At 31.2% G+C, this 15,184-nt stretch overlaps 1 protein-coding gene across 2 annotated transcripts in view; it reads right to left on the bottom strand.

Annotated features, from left to right (window-relative positions):
- LOC127738792 (signal-induced proliferation-associated 1-like protein 1) overlaps window positions 1-15,184 on the bottom strand; it is a 55,729-nt gene that overhangs the window by 11,571 nt on the left and 28,974 nt on the right. The window contains exons 15-21 of one of the 2 annotated variants that reach the window (XM_052250170.1): window positions 13,504-13,776; window positions 12,149-12,345; window positions 8,931-8,977; window positions 3,878-4,148; window positions 2,528-2,624; window positions 1,287-1,446; window positions 589-749 (exon numbers count right to left, since the gene is read on the bottom strand). In XM_052250170.1, the coding sequence (XP_052106130.1) occupies window positions 589-749; window positions 1,287-1,446; window positions 2,528-2,624; window positions 3,878-4,148; window positions 8,931-8,977; window positions 12,149-12,345; window positions 13,504-13,776 (1,206 nt within the window). The remainder of the gene's footprint in view (window positions 1-588; window positions 750-1,286; window positions 1,447-2,527; window positions 2,625-3,877; window positions 4,149-8,930; window positions 8,978-12,148; window positions 12,346-13,503; window positions 13,777-15,184) is intronic. The other variant, XM_052250171.1, reaches the window with a different exon arrangement.

Raw genomic sequence — 15,184 nt, 5'->3', positions numbered from 1 at the left:
AATTATCTAATGAGACATAAACAATTGAAATCTGTTTTCATAAGATCAGTAAGACAATATTCTGTTGATGCAACAATTCTATAGTGGGTGAACTAATTCATTGGTGATACTATTTGTAAAAAACAATGAAATAATATCCAATGTATATCAATTTTAATATTAGCAACAATTCACTCAAAAAACACTGTTCAAGGTATCGATTCACTGCAAAACGGTAATTGCCGGTGAATTAGCATAATTTCACTCTGATATACAATTCTATATAATATCACCTATGTAGTATACAGAGAGATAATTCAGAATTATTCACAATCATCAGCATTCACTTTGAAATTTCATCACAAAGAGGGATTTTTAAATGAATCCCCTTGTGTGTTATGTTGCTGAAAAATTTGTTACCAGTGGAAATATTAGCAAATAAATGTCAGTCCTTCTTTAATGACTGTCATTCATAGTTCCATTCACTTGAAAGTGTGGCAACATATGAACATAAAAACATTTACAAAACTTCCAAGTGACACAGCAACAACTTGCAATCCTCCTGAGCTTCATACATTCGACAAATTGGGTATTTACATAAATTTATACCTCAGATCTTTATTCTGTGGAGGAGAAGCTGTTGTAAATATAACATCAGTTAAATGTGTCTCTAGTTTTATTGGTCCAGAGTTAAACTTCTGATTATGTAAGCTTTCATCAGACATGGTTCTCTTTAATCTAGTAGAATAACGTCCTTCTGCTTTCTTTCCCTAGAAAAATATAACATGATAGTTTAAATAAAAAATACTTACTTTATAAAAATGGAAAAATTATTGTTTGTTATGGAGACACAATACAAACTTTTTTGTAACCATGTACGATTTGTATATTTTTATATGATGAATTGCTTAACAAAGGTTCCACGGAAACCTGTGTCACGCCTGCATTTAAGGCTTGGGTGACAATTTCGGACCCTTAAAACTTCCTTTTTACATAAAGAGTCTACTGGTTTTATCATCACACACAAGAACTCAAGTCTCAGGTGTGTCACGTTAGAAGATGCCATATTATTCGCATTAATAAAAACCTTGCGATAATGTCTGAATTTACAGTAACTTAAATATAGAATTATAAATGACAATTTTACTTATCAATTCTAGAGGTGAATAAAACAAAATTCTTCTCACAAATGAACTAAACCAATAAGTACTTTATTTTTACATTATTTTCCAGTATACTGATGGTAAACATCATTTTATAAAATAAAACCATTTTTTCCCATTTTTCTTATCATTAAAGTTAAGTACCAGATATCCTTTCAGATCTTTATCTGCCAATTCAGGATCAATTAGACGCTGTAACTCAGCTTGAAAGTTATTGTCCGACTTTGAGACTTTCGTAGACCCTGTGACACCAGGTCGTAATCTTGTATTTAGAGATTCTTCCGAAGATGTCCCATACAAATTCCTACAAATGAAATTAAAAATACATTAATATTTTGAGGTAAAAGTCTGCTTGTGGAAAATTTATTCATTTTCAAATCAGTTCATATCAAACTGACTTAAAAAATTAAATAACAAATAACAATTTTATAATATAAATATAAACAATATGAATTCTACATCAAAATAATATGATATTTAATTACTATTTCATTTTTACATTATTTTGATGCCATATGCACATATTTAAACCAAGGGCCTTCTTTTTTACATGAAAATTTAAAAGGGCTAAAAATTAAAAAAAATTTAAAGAACCTTAATCACTAAAAATCAAATTTAAATGCCTTAAAATGCAAACACTACTATGAAAATACTTTATATTTACCCCTAAAAATCATATAATACAAACCCATTTATATTTGTCAAAATTTTATGTATTTATATCCTCTTTTCACAGATGGAAGAAATTTTGACAGGATATAACTTTAATCTTATTACAGATTTAAAATTTAATAAATTCATATGTGCCTAGGCTAAATAGTGTTTTTATATTATAAATATGGAAATTTGCATCTAACATCTTAATTTCAAATACTACTTATGATAAAATTCTACTTATAATTTTCCCTATTAGATCAAAAAAATAAATCCTTGTTTTCCAACTGAATTCTCTAAAATCAAATTTGGTTGGTTCTCATTTCATTTTAATTTTCTAACTTCAGAAGATAAATGTACTATTTCTATTTTAAAATTTACTGTATTTTGTTCATACAGATGAAATTTTAGACAATGAACAGGGAATAGAAGTTAAGCTGTGCTGAGATAAAACCTAGAAATTTATTTTGTACAATACCAACTGTGGCTATTACAGCTAAAATTTGAAATGACAGACAACCCAAGTTTTAACAAATACAAGGCTATAACTCAGGCAACTGAAAGTGAGTCACACTTATAGCTATCTTCAACTGTTACAATAAGTGTAAACTACTATTCCTTTTTTTAATTTAATTTTTCTTGATTGCTTCTTATAAACATTTTAGAGCCAGCTCTCACGACTTCATTATCTATGATTTCAGGCCTACTAAGCAATTGTTATTCAACATTACCTGTGTGAAGTTTTTGGACTACTGTTGGCACTGCTTATTGGTGATTCTGTTCTATGTACAGTTGTGTTCGTCTTTTGACGAAACAGTGAAACATCTTCTGTAAAAAAAAGTGTACATAAATATAAAATTACTTATAATGAGAAATAGCAATAAATAGTTTTAAATAAACTGTTAACACAGAGATATGTCTTGCCTTTTTGTTCTTTTGATAGTAAAATGCAAATGTTAAAATTAAAATAGCAACACTTTAACATGAGAGTTATGCAAGTATTCAATGTCAATGAACCATGACTGAAGGTACAGGGGCTAAACAATCTCCATGGACACAAGATTTGCCAATGCTAATACAACTGCATACCAAATATCATTGACCTACCATTAGCGGTTTCCCATAAACTAACCTAATCACAAACTTATACATGTGAACTAAGCATACTGCATACCAATTATCATTGACCTACCACTAACAGTTACCCTTAAACTGACCTAATCACAAACTAATACATGAAAACTAAGCAAAAGTTTCAAAGTCAATAAACCATGACTGACGGGCTGGCACCAGATAATCTCCATTGAAATGAGATGTGCTAATGCTAATACAACTGCATATCAAATATCACTGAACTACCACTAGTGGTTCCCCATAAACTGACCTTATCACAAACAAATACATTGTTGAAGACGCCGACACTGGAAACAGCATACCTATTTCTCGTTTTTAAACTCTGTCAAGGCTAGACAAAAATAGGATATTTCTCACATTACAGTTTGGACCTCAAAGAAGATATACAATTAGCTCGATAACAGCTCTGTCAATCTGAAATGAGCAACTTTACCTCAGCAAACCAATAAAAGTTATTCTAAAGCCTATTTTTATGAAAGCTTGTAAAAACTTTTATTATAAATCTATAATTCATTGCAAAGACGAAGCACTATGTTGCAGTAATAACAATAAAACATTACATTATAGAGCTATTAAGTGTTTGATAACCAATAAAATTAGTAAAAGGGCTACCGGTACTATGGATTCATTATCATTCGTGGAGTACCAATTTTTGCAAATTTCGTGGGTAAATGTGAACCACGAATTTAAATGTTCAAAGAAGTACAATTTTCTTTAGGCTTGTATTCAGACTTTGGCAAAACCACATAATCAAATATACATGAAATTACAATTTTCCCTCAATCCACGAAAATTAGTACCCACGAAAATAAATGAATCATCAGTATCTGAATAACTTGTAACAAATATAATAAAACAGAGTTATATACCTTTACCATCAATGGAGAAGTATTTGCATTTACTGTATAATTCAGAACGATTAAAAATAAAGATATTGAGTTATCTACCTCTGCCATCTGTATTGTTTTTAGGTCCACCACTAGAACCACTAGAAAATGAGGTATCACTTAAGTTATTGGATTTTGGTTGTTCTGGTCCCCTGTTTAATAAGAATTTTGTGTTTTGTGACTGTTTTAACAATTCTAATGCAATATTTCCATGTTGAACCATATTGTCCGTAGAATAGTTTGGTTTCCGATAACCTGTAGCACTATATATAGATGTCATACTGGAGGTGTGATCTGACTGGTCACCAGAAGTACTGGCCCAACCGGGTCCCTGTAAAATAAAATAATTGTGAGTATAGCAAAAAAAATATTACATTGTAAAAGTTCCAGTGTGGTCCTGCACTATAAAAGTTGTGTTCATCTTTACGGACAAATAAAGCTAGTAGAAAGTGCTACATTTCTAGATCATCTCCAACTTGGTGCCATGCTTCTATAAGGTTCCTCTCCCCACCCCTCAAAGTGAAATAAAATATGGTACATGTATCAAGAAATTAGCATGTGATAAAATGTGGCATAGGAAGAACTGTTCCATTTGCCAATTATTTAAGAAATCCTTCTAAATTCAAGATCAATTTTCCTAAATTGGTTCCAAATCAGGTTAATTTACCAAGCCACCCTCCCATCCCTTTGAATTTTCTAAACATTAAAGGGAAACTCCGCAAAAAAATGAAAAATTGATATTTTGTTCTTTAAGCATAAAAAACAACATGTTCATAAATAAAAAACTTTTATTCTCTATGTAAAGAGATCAAAATCGATTTTTGAAATTCACTATCAGTTCTCGACATATCGCCATCTTGTCGGCATGTTCGATCTAAAAAGTCACGTGATATCTATAAACCACAAAGAACAAAAAGAATCGGGGATTTACCGACCGTGCGTTAAAAACTCCCATCATCAATTGGGGATTACCGTAGACGGTTATTCAGTGTCAAAATGTCTTGTCGAGCGTAAGGTTGTTCTGTCAGACAAAGTTATGACAAAAGTCTACATAGTTTTCCCAATCCCACAAAAAAAGAAAGAATTGTATCAGACATGGTTGTACAACCTTAAACTAACAGCAAATAGTTGCATCTATAGCAAGCACAAGTTGGTGTGTGAAGACTATTTTGAACAATATTGTTTCGAGGGAGATTCGATGGTAATTATCCTTTTTTAATAACAAAATAACCTAGCAGTTCTGATAGCTATAGTTATCAAATCCTTATATGATAAGATTTCGTTGAATAAAAAAAAATATATATTTGATGAGGAATAACAGTTTTAATTATAAGAAAGACAAATGCAGTGTTCTTGTAACAATCACTGATTTACAGAAGATTCATTAGTATAAAATTGAGAATGCCTCTTTTATATAAAGTGCATTGATTTGTATAAAGAATAGTTCCGTATTAAGACGAGATAATTTTTCAATTAATAAAGTTATACGATATAGAATAACATTTTTTTAATTATGATATTTAACGGCTATTGACAAGGAGCAATGTTAGGAAGAGGTTTAAGCTGGGACATAATATGTTGATATAGTATAATGTTCCCAGGTTATAGATAATTATGTAAATATCAAAATATCGGACATCTCAATTTTTTTATTAAAAGTGTTTATATCAAATTGATACGGGATCAATTCGGAACGGTCACTTATAAAGACACTTAGCTTTACAGTTAAATGTGTGACTCTATATCTGGTATGTTCGGTGAAAATTTTATATACGTTATCTTATTATATATATATTTTGGCTTCCTCCCGAATTGATAATAGGTATGTCAGAATTATTGATAGATGTCGTGTCAGAGCGACACATTCAGTTAGGTATTCCAGGGACGTATATTAGATACACGTCCCTGGGTATTCCAGTGACATCCTGTCAACTAAAAATTCGTATTACACAATTATATAATACAGGTTCATGCATGGCCTCTTTATTGAGGTACCCGCTGTGCACAGGTAACATTTATTGAACCATATATTTGTGTCTAACGTTGTTTATCTTGTGTGTGTTTGAAATTAGAATTCCACCTTTTAATGAATGATGTTCTGATAATAATATTATCCACTATTTTTGCTGATAATAAGTTTAAAGAAAATTATAAACATGACCTTTGAACATTTTTGTGAAATGAATATTGTTTTGTCATGATTCTGGACCATATTTTTGAAAGAAAAAATTCCTCACGCAAATACAAGCTTTTGTTGATTGGCAAACATGCAGATATTTTAAGTAATGCAGCACTTATAGTCACTATCAATATTAATTCATTGAAGATAAGAGAGCCCCTTCTATGTCTAATGTCCCTATCTTTATAAGGATTAGGACGACAGGGGAAAAAGGAGCGGAGATAGAGTGGCATAGTAAAAAAAAAAAACCGAATAGAGAACAATATAGAGAATGATCGACAAAAAGCGAAATAGTTATTGTAAAGGAGCGGAGATAAAGAGAGGCATAGTGAAAAAAAATGTTTGCTTGACAAATTAAGTTATTGCTCGCTTTGATATTTTTAGTTATACAAAATCACACATCGTGTTCCTAATTGGTATTCACGTGCACTAACTTGGCTTGATGCTGGGAACAGTATATTAATATATATGTTCCTGCTTGATGTGTTAGGTTTCTGCATAGCATGGTTAAAAATAATTAGTATCCCATTTGTTATATCGTAGTGTCACGGTGTTATTTTGTTAAATTTATTTAGTTTGTTAATGATTGTGTAAATAAGAATAAATCTGTATAAAAACTTCATACCATTTTAGTGATTGCCTATAGGCGTTTGATTATTGTTACATTTAAGATATATATATATATATTTAGAACCGTTCATACATCTTAAAGTAAAAGATGTGTGTCTGAGTTAAACGACACAAGAACTCTGTAATACTAGTACGAGAGTAAAGCATGTAAAAATTCCTACTCAATATGGTTGTATTGGAAATCTTTTCAAACAGATTGACAACTCATGGTCCGACATGCATGTAATATTTGCCACATGACGCTCATAGTTCTTTCTACCATCATCATCTTATTCATTAAATATTGCGGTAAACATCGATGGTTCACACCCAAACAAAATGGGAGTAATATACCTTCAGATCTTCTCCGTGGTATACACTTGTGAAATATATAGACCAAATTCGGTATTGAAGTAAATCTACATCTCACAAACACAATTTTTGAATTACGATTTTGAGTGAACACCCACCAAACCAATACAAACGTATGGCAAGATATAACCATGCAGGCATTTAGTTTTCGTCAGGCATAAGATAAATAATCACTCTCATAAACGTATATATGCATGCAGTTTCAAATATCAAGAACAAGCGGTCGATGTCTATAGATCATTGTTAAATCCGTTTACTAACTGTTCAGAGTCAGACATGTCAATAGTTCATTCTTGGAACCTTCATATACCCCATCCGACGATGGGAACTCTTTCTGATAGTGTTGACAACATATAGTTGGCTATCTCTGGAGCTCATCCTTAATGGCGCTTATACGTCAGGAAACTTACAAGTATACTAGTAAAGATTGTTTCAAGAACAACGAGGTTAGGACGAACTGTTCTAAAATCGTCAATATCAGTAATACATTACTAAGATATGTCTTTAATTACAACAACTGTATTACTAATTTGGATTAATGACGGCTATCCTAAAAATAATCCTCAAACAAATTAATGTATTAGCTTAGATTTATAATGTATGTATATTGCTTAATGAAATAAACGATAATTGGTATTCTTTTCACAAATAATTTGTGCAAGTGATTGTCAAATGAATTTAATTATGTAAGAATGAAATGTTAATAAGAAAATTAAAAAAATCATGCATGTTGTGCTGTTGTATTTTTTCAATTAACTTGAAACTTTAAAATTGCGATAGTTTTACGTTTGTTAGCATTTAAACATCGCCAGATTTAAATACAAGTTAAAGAATTCCGGTAAAGTAAATTAAACAGATGTGCAATGATTATTAATTGGGAAATATAACATTTAATTTTTAAGATTTAAAGTACTATTCTTTTAACTTCATATCTTAACTTTATGCTAATTGCATAGAACGTAACCGAAAATTGTTCCATTTTAATATTGTAACACTTCCGGAATTAAAAAGTTGAATGTTAATTTTCAATTAATTTATACAATTTAATTATTGTTTCTCTATTGTCATCGGGTATTTCATCTGGGTATATTAAACACGCTATACTCTTTCTGTTAATCCATTCAAAATGACAATATACACTCCTGTGTACTCTTAAATTCACACCTGTGTACGCCTGAGGCTAAATTGCTGCAAGGTAAAGTTCAAACGAATTCTCCTCAAATCGAGAAATAAACAATGACTTTACAAAATAATATACACACTCTGTTCACAAATATTTTGCATTGAAATGGTTATCAAAGTTATAACGGTAAATAAAACTTAAAATATTTTCAGTTCAATATCAGTAAAAGTGTTCTATAGATATTTTATGAAAAAATCTCAATAATTTATGAAATTAATTCGAAAATATTTATATTAAGATAACTTCATATAGGAAGTTTTATTCAATCAATACAAAACGGTACACACATATTCATTTTCTTTCATTCTTGTATTGTGGTTATTAACTACGACCAACGGTCATCTATGCGCTTTTAATTACGTAAAATTCTGATAAAGCAATTAAGACTTTAACAGATTTTATTTTTTCCCATGATTCAACAAATCGGGTTAAAACGTCACAACCCAGTGACGTAGGTCAACCAAAAAAGTTATAAATACTTGATTTTCTCCGTTATTAGAAAGAATATAAATTTAAAACTTTGTGAATGTGTTTTTTATGTTAAGATGAACATATTTAGATGATAAGTAAAAAATCGCGGACTTTCCCTTTAAGTTAAATACTGAAATAGATTAGCAAATCCTACAATATCAAAGCACAATCTTATTAAAGTACAATTTTCATAAATATCCTGAATTATTCTGAATATTTTTTTCAGGTTCAGCATGTAATTCAATAAAATATTTGTCATTTGAAACTTTCTATTACCAGCTAAATTAAATTCAACTTACTTGAAATTTAAACTGGCTCCCTTTAGTTCTATTCATAGGAGTAGGACCTAAAAAGTAATATATAATTCACAATATTGAATTCTGGTTAATATTTTCATAAACTGTTAACACAGAGATATGTCTCGCCTATTTGATATTTTGATAATGTAAATGTTGAAATTAAAATAGCAATACTTTAACATTTAAGTTATGCAAATATTCAAAGTCAATGAACCATGACTGAAGGTACAGGGCTAAACAATCTCCATGGAAATGAGATATGCCAATGCTAATACAACTGCAAACCAAATACTATTGACTTTTCATAAGTCGTTCCCTTTAAACAAACCTAAACACAAACATTAACTTGTAAAATATGTAAAAGTTTTAAAGTCAATGAACCATAATTAGGGGGTGGGGTTATATAATCTCCATGGAAATGAAACTTGCAAATGCCAATACATTTGCATACCGAATATCATTGACAATAAGTACTTCATCACTGACCTAATCACTAACTAATACATGTAAACTAAGCAAAAGTTTCAAAGTCAATAGACCATGACTGAGGGGTAAGGACCAAATATTCTCCATGGAAATGAGATGTGCTAATGCTTATACAACTGCATACCAATTATCATTGACCTACCACTAACAGTTCCTCTTAAACTGACCTAATCACAAACTAATACATGAATGAGGGGGCAGAGCCCAATAATCTCCATGGAAATGAGATATACCAATGCTTATACAACTGCATACCAAATATCATTGACCTACCACTAGTGGTTCCCCATAAACTGACCTAATTACAAACTAATACATGTAAACTAAGCAAAGTTTCAAAGTCAATAGACCTTGACTGAGGAGGCGGGGCCAAATAATCTCCACGGTAATGACATGTGCCAATGCTAATACAACTGCATACCAAATATCATTGACCTACCACTAGTGGTTCCTCATAAACTGACCTAATCACAAACTAATACATGTAAACTAAGCAAAGTTTCAAAGTCAATAGATCTTGACTGATGGGGGCGGGGCCAAATAATCTCCATGGTAATGAGATGTGCCAATGCTAATACAACTGCATACCAAATATCATTGACCTACCACTAGTGGTTCACCATGAACTAGACCTAATCACAAACTGATACATTGTTGCCGCCGCTGACGCCGGAAACAGCAGACCTATGTCTCGCTTTTTGACTCCATCAAGGCGAGACAAAAATCTTACCCTGTTGCATCAATAAGTTGTGATCGGATAACATCCTAAACAATGGTTTCCAATCATTGGGGTAAAGTCATTTGCACTTTAGTGTATGAAAAAGAAAACTACCCACAATCATTAGATTCTCAACTGGGCAATTAAAAAATATTTCAGGAAGGTACATGACTTTTCATTCATTACTGAAGTTCCATCAAATATTCACAATCATTTAATTTTTTACAGCTTCTAAACAAGTGGACAGCTTTCAACAAAACTTACAGAGAATGTTCATTAGAAGAAAAACTTTAACATCGTCATTAATAATAAATACTTATTATTAGAGATAGGTCAAGGTCAAATTACCCAAAAACTGATGTTAAAATAAAACTTAATTAAAACTGGGTCAAGGTCACAAGTCAACTACCACAAGGACACGCACATCTTCAAACAAATCTAAAGACTGGGTAAAAGTTCATCTTTAACTAGTATTAGCATATGTATGCCTCGCCTGCCTCTATCTGTGATAAGAGTGGCTGACATGACAAAAGTATCTGAACTATTTTTTCATACTTTGGCTATTTTCCGGACCTTTGAAATTCATTATGTCATACTTTATCCAAAGGTCAAGTGCCCTATCTAAAGTAGCAAATGGGTCAAAAAATCCTTAGAGAATTTTTTAATATTTGATATTTACATTCTCTAAAACAACTAAGCAGGAAGAGGTTATAAATTTTACAATACAAAATGGGGGAATTTTGAAGTCTATGCTCAAAGTATTTCTAGCTTATCTTAAGTTTAAAACATATGTACTACTTGTAAACAAATGCAGTATTAAGTATTTAAGATTAAATAACATGTAATTTGCTACCTCTAGGGAAATTTCAATGCATAATGGAACAAACACGAAACTGAGATAATATGAAACCTTTTACCTGATAAAATGGGTATAATAATTCTTTTATCATACCAAACAGATGAGAAAAGTGTAATATCTCACATTAATAGTTTCTCCTTGTCTATATTTATGTACTATTACATACAGGTGGTTTATTTCATTAACTGGCCTTGAGCCAACTGGCATGATTAATTATTGCAGATTAAGTAATAATATATCTCTGATATCTAGTGTCAGAATTCTATATTATTTATTAGTCAGTGACGACATATATTTCAACCGGAATGTTATTTACATTTAACCTGGTTTGACTTCCATTTTTCAATTTATTCTTGATGAAAAATGAAATGTCTCATGGATAAAAAGAAGAAAAAAACTTTACTTCCCTAGACAAAACATCTATTTTCTTCCTCTTTAGACAAAGTTCAACACTTTACTTAATTCCTTCTTTGATTGATTGATTGTTGGTTGCTTAATGTCCAGTGGCAAATATTTCATGAATGTTCAATACCAGATTATTATAATTATATGCAGTTAACAGTGTTCTGAAGATCATTTATTACAATAAACTATGAGTGACAAGCTGTAATTACAAAACTCGTAAATGAAATGAGGCAAAATGTATAAATTTCAAGGGGAATAACTCTAAAAAAACTTTTCTCATTGTTAAAATTGGTTAAATATTTAAAGAATAATTTATCATGATGTGCAAACATTGCAATAAGCAGGATTTATGGTTCTTTTGAGTTCCTCAAGAATTTTCCCCTTTGAATTAAGAAAGGTTTGTTCTTTTCAGCATACTTCTTGTCACAGCCATTCTTCTATAATATCATCAAGAAACTTTACAGTAAATTCAGAAATTCTGATATGTGAAAAATGTGTCATAAAACTCACATATCAATTTAGTTGATAATTTTCTGTAACAACATTATTTAATTTAACATTTTGGAAGTTTGTCAGGGATTCCCTAAGATAAGTGTGATTCACCTAAGATATTTGCAGTCCAAGATGTGTATGAGTAAACTACGATATAAAGATGAAAACTACGATATACAGATGAAAACTACGATATACAGATGAAAACTACGATATACAGATGAGGAGTCTTGTTTTTTTTATAAGTAGTACACTTACTTATAAGATATGCATAGTCTGAGCTATCCCTAGAACTACTACGTTCATGTTTAATATCCTCAGTACTACTAAAGTGGTTTTTGTCAAGGACTGAATCTGTATAGGCATGTTGAAGTGAGGTATTCCGCTGGAGACTTGACATTCCTATCCTATGCTGAGGGGTCACAGTACTAAATGGAGAATTCTTCATGTCCACTCTGTAATAAAAACATGGTAATGTGAAATAGGTTCATGGATAATGAGCAACTCAATAGGTAATTCTATAACAGTGAAGTAATAACTGAGAACTGGAAATGAAGATGCCTTGTATTGTCTTGCAGGGAACACCACAGGCTATTCAACGGTGGTGCTCCACCAGCCTTTAATTATTAGCACCCTTGGATTTCCAACACCTCTTGATTTACTCATAATAAACCTGATATTTTAGATAATAGGATATTGGAACCATTATATATTAAGAGTTAATTTAATTCTTGAACACTATGATTTGATAACCCTATGTATTAAACACTGTAGGCTATCTATTATTGGGTGTTACCTCAAGAATAAATATCAACAATTCTTTTCTTCTTATTCAAAATGAACTAATAACCTTGCAAAATACCATTCAAGTGGATTTATATAGAAGTGAGTTTGGAGGGTTAACAATAACAATAAATAAATCCTTCTCCTTGCATATAATCAAGGTGGACACCAAGACGGTTGGAAAAATTTCTACTTATATTAATGAATCTATTTTTAAATTGCATATCTGCTTGGGGATATACGTGTACAAAATAATGCACTCTTTTGGATATATCAAGATTACATCATAATGTCTTCCAGCAAAACTGACAAAATAATTCGGTATGATACAAGGAAGATATGAGATGAATATACAGTAAAAAACAAATCATATATATTAAGGTGAATGTATAAATGAGAAAGGGGTGTCTTTAATATTTCAATATACTTCACTAAAAAAATTAAGGAATATACTTTAACATATTGCAAAATAAATACTTTACAAGACAATACTGCAAATGAAAGTGAAAAACAGAAACACAAGAGCAATTAAATGACTAAATAAAAATAATACCATGAATCTGAACTTCGGACAAAATAACACACATCTATAAAAAAGAAACTTTTCCCTGCCAAGACAATTTTACAGAGTAAATGGAAAAAAAACAGGAAAGAAAAAGTTAAGCATGCAGGATAACAAAAAAAAAGATGAGATCAAGCAGATGGCATAGACAGAGAATATATATATATATGTAAGCACAAAGAATATATATGGTACAGTTCATGCAAAGGTTATACTTCATGCAGGAATACAGTTCATGCAGGGAAACAGAAAACACTGAAACTGGTACCTAGTTGGAGTTAATGGTTTCTTCTGTAGAGGAAGTGTCATCGATCCACGGAAATTATCTCCAGACTCATCAGTCTCTCTGATCATTGTAGAAAGCGTTATTTCCCTTAAATGATATGAAGTTTCACTAGAACTGCTAGAGATTTCTCTCGAGTGTGATAGATCTCCATTTACATCTCTCTGCCATTGTTGAAGGTTTTCTGTGGCCTGCAATGCTGCTTTCAATGTCTTTAATGATGATGAATGACAATTTGTGTGAAGTGTAGCCACACCCCTGTAAAGGTCAAGGTCATGAGTAGAGGTCAAGAAAAATAGGTATGCAGTGTTCTCCCCATGACCTCATACAACCATGTACTATTTTTTTTTTAATCATGGAGCTATCGGAATAGATTTTATAAAAAAAAAAATTTAAATGTGGCGTATAATTTTTAAGTAATAGTGCTATTTCACATGGAGTTGTTAGAAAATACCGGGGAGAACACTGTGGTATAGCTAATGACTGATTACTTCCCCTTAGCAGAGTATACATGCTTAAAAAGATTTTGCAGTAGTTGGTTCATTCCAAGTAATAGATAAATTCTAGTCTTAAGCCTTGTGCTGGAAGTGCATTGTGATGTGAAATTCATTTACTATGATGAAAAAAGTCCTACAATGTATCCACTTATCAGAAAATTTTGAAGTGTTTATTAATAAACAGTACATCCATCTAAAATATTGACAACCCCTAAAACCATTGCCAGTAAAAATGTTGTTGGGTCAGTAAAATGATCATGAAAAGTGGCCTCAAAAGTCGTAATTGACTGATTTTGGAGCGTGTTAGTAAAAGGTTTTTTGCCAAATCTGATGTACAAGAAAAAAAATGAACTCCACTATTATTTATTAGTGCATTTTTTACTTAAAAATACCTATAATTTCACCCTGTTGATTCATTTAAGGTATCTAAAGAATGGTCATACTAAAGGTTACCACAGATGTAAGATATAATGAAAATTTCATTATGTGTTTGCATACTGACATTATACTTTTCAACTTAAGGCTTTTCCATAATTAATTGAAGGGGGGTGGGGGGTGGAAGGCACTTTTATAAAAATTTGATGGGTGTTGGTTAGTTTAGATAGATAGCCTTAACAATAATATGAAACATTAAAAAAAAATGTTATGCATAGTGTGGTTAGTAAGAAGTGCCTTCAGACCACCCCCCCCCCCCCCCCCCCCAGGGCTTCCAAAATTATTTTTAGCCAGAAGGACATTTTATATATTATCCCGATTTTAATCCCTTAAGACTAAATAAACAAAAGGCAATTATGGTATTCAGTTGCCGAGTTGGCCATCCCAATGATTGACATTAAAAAAAAAACGATATTTAACTTTCTTTAATTCAAATTCGAAGTTCTGACGTAAACTGTTAAATTGGCAGTGCATCATTCGAAGTGTGCAACATCAGCGTACTTATATCTGCCTTAGACTCTTTATTTGTGCAAAATAATGTTGTCAAAAACTTTACTTTCGTTTTTTTCTGATACCGGATGTTATCTTGACAATAGTAAAACATGGACCAGAGACGGATACATAAATTCCGTGTACGTTTGCAAAGCATGAATGAGTGTACGTATCTCCTTCTACGTTATTTCTTCAAGAAAATATTCGAAATAAACGTGAGATAAAGGTATCAATGACAATTT

Source organism: Mytilus californianus, unplaced genomic scaffold, assembly GCF_021869535.1.
Source record: "Mytilus californianus isolate M0D057914Y unplaced genomic scaffold, xbMytCali1.0.p SCAF_4, whole genome shotgun sequence".
In the NCBI taxonomy this organism is placed as follows: Eukaryota; Metazoa; Mollusca; class Bivalvia; order Mytilida; family Mytilidae; genus Mytilus; species Mytilus californianus.
This window is presented reverse-complemented; position numbering and strand designations above follow the sequence as displayed.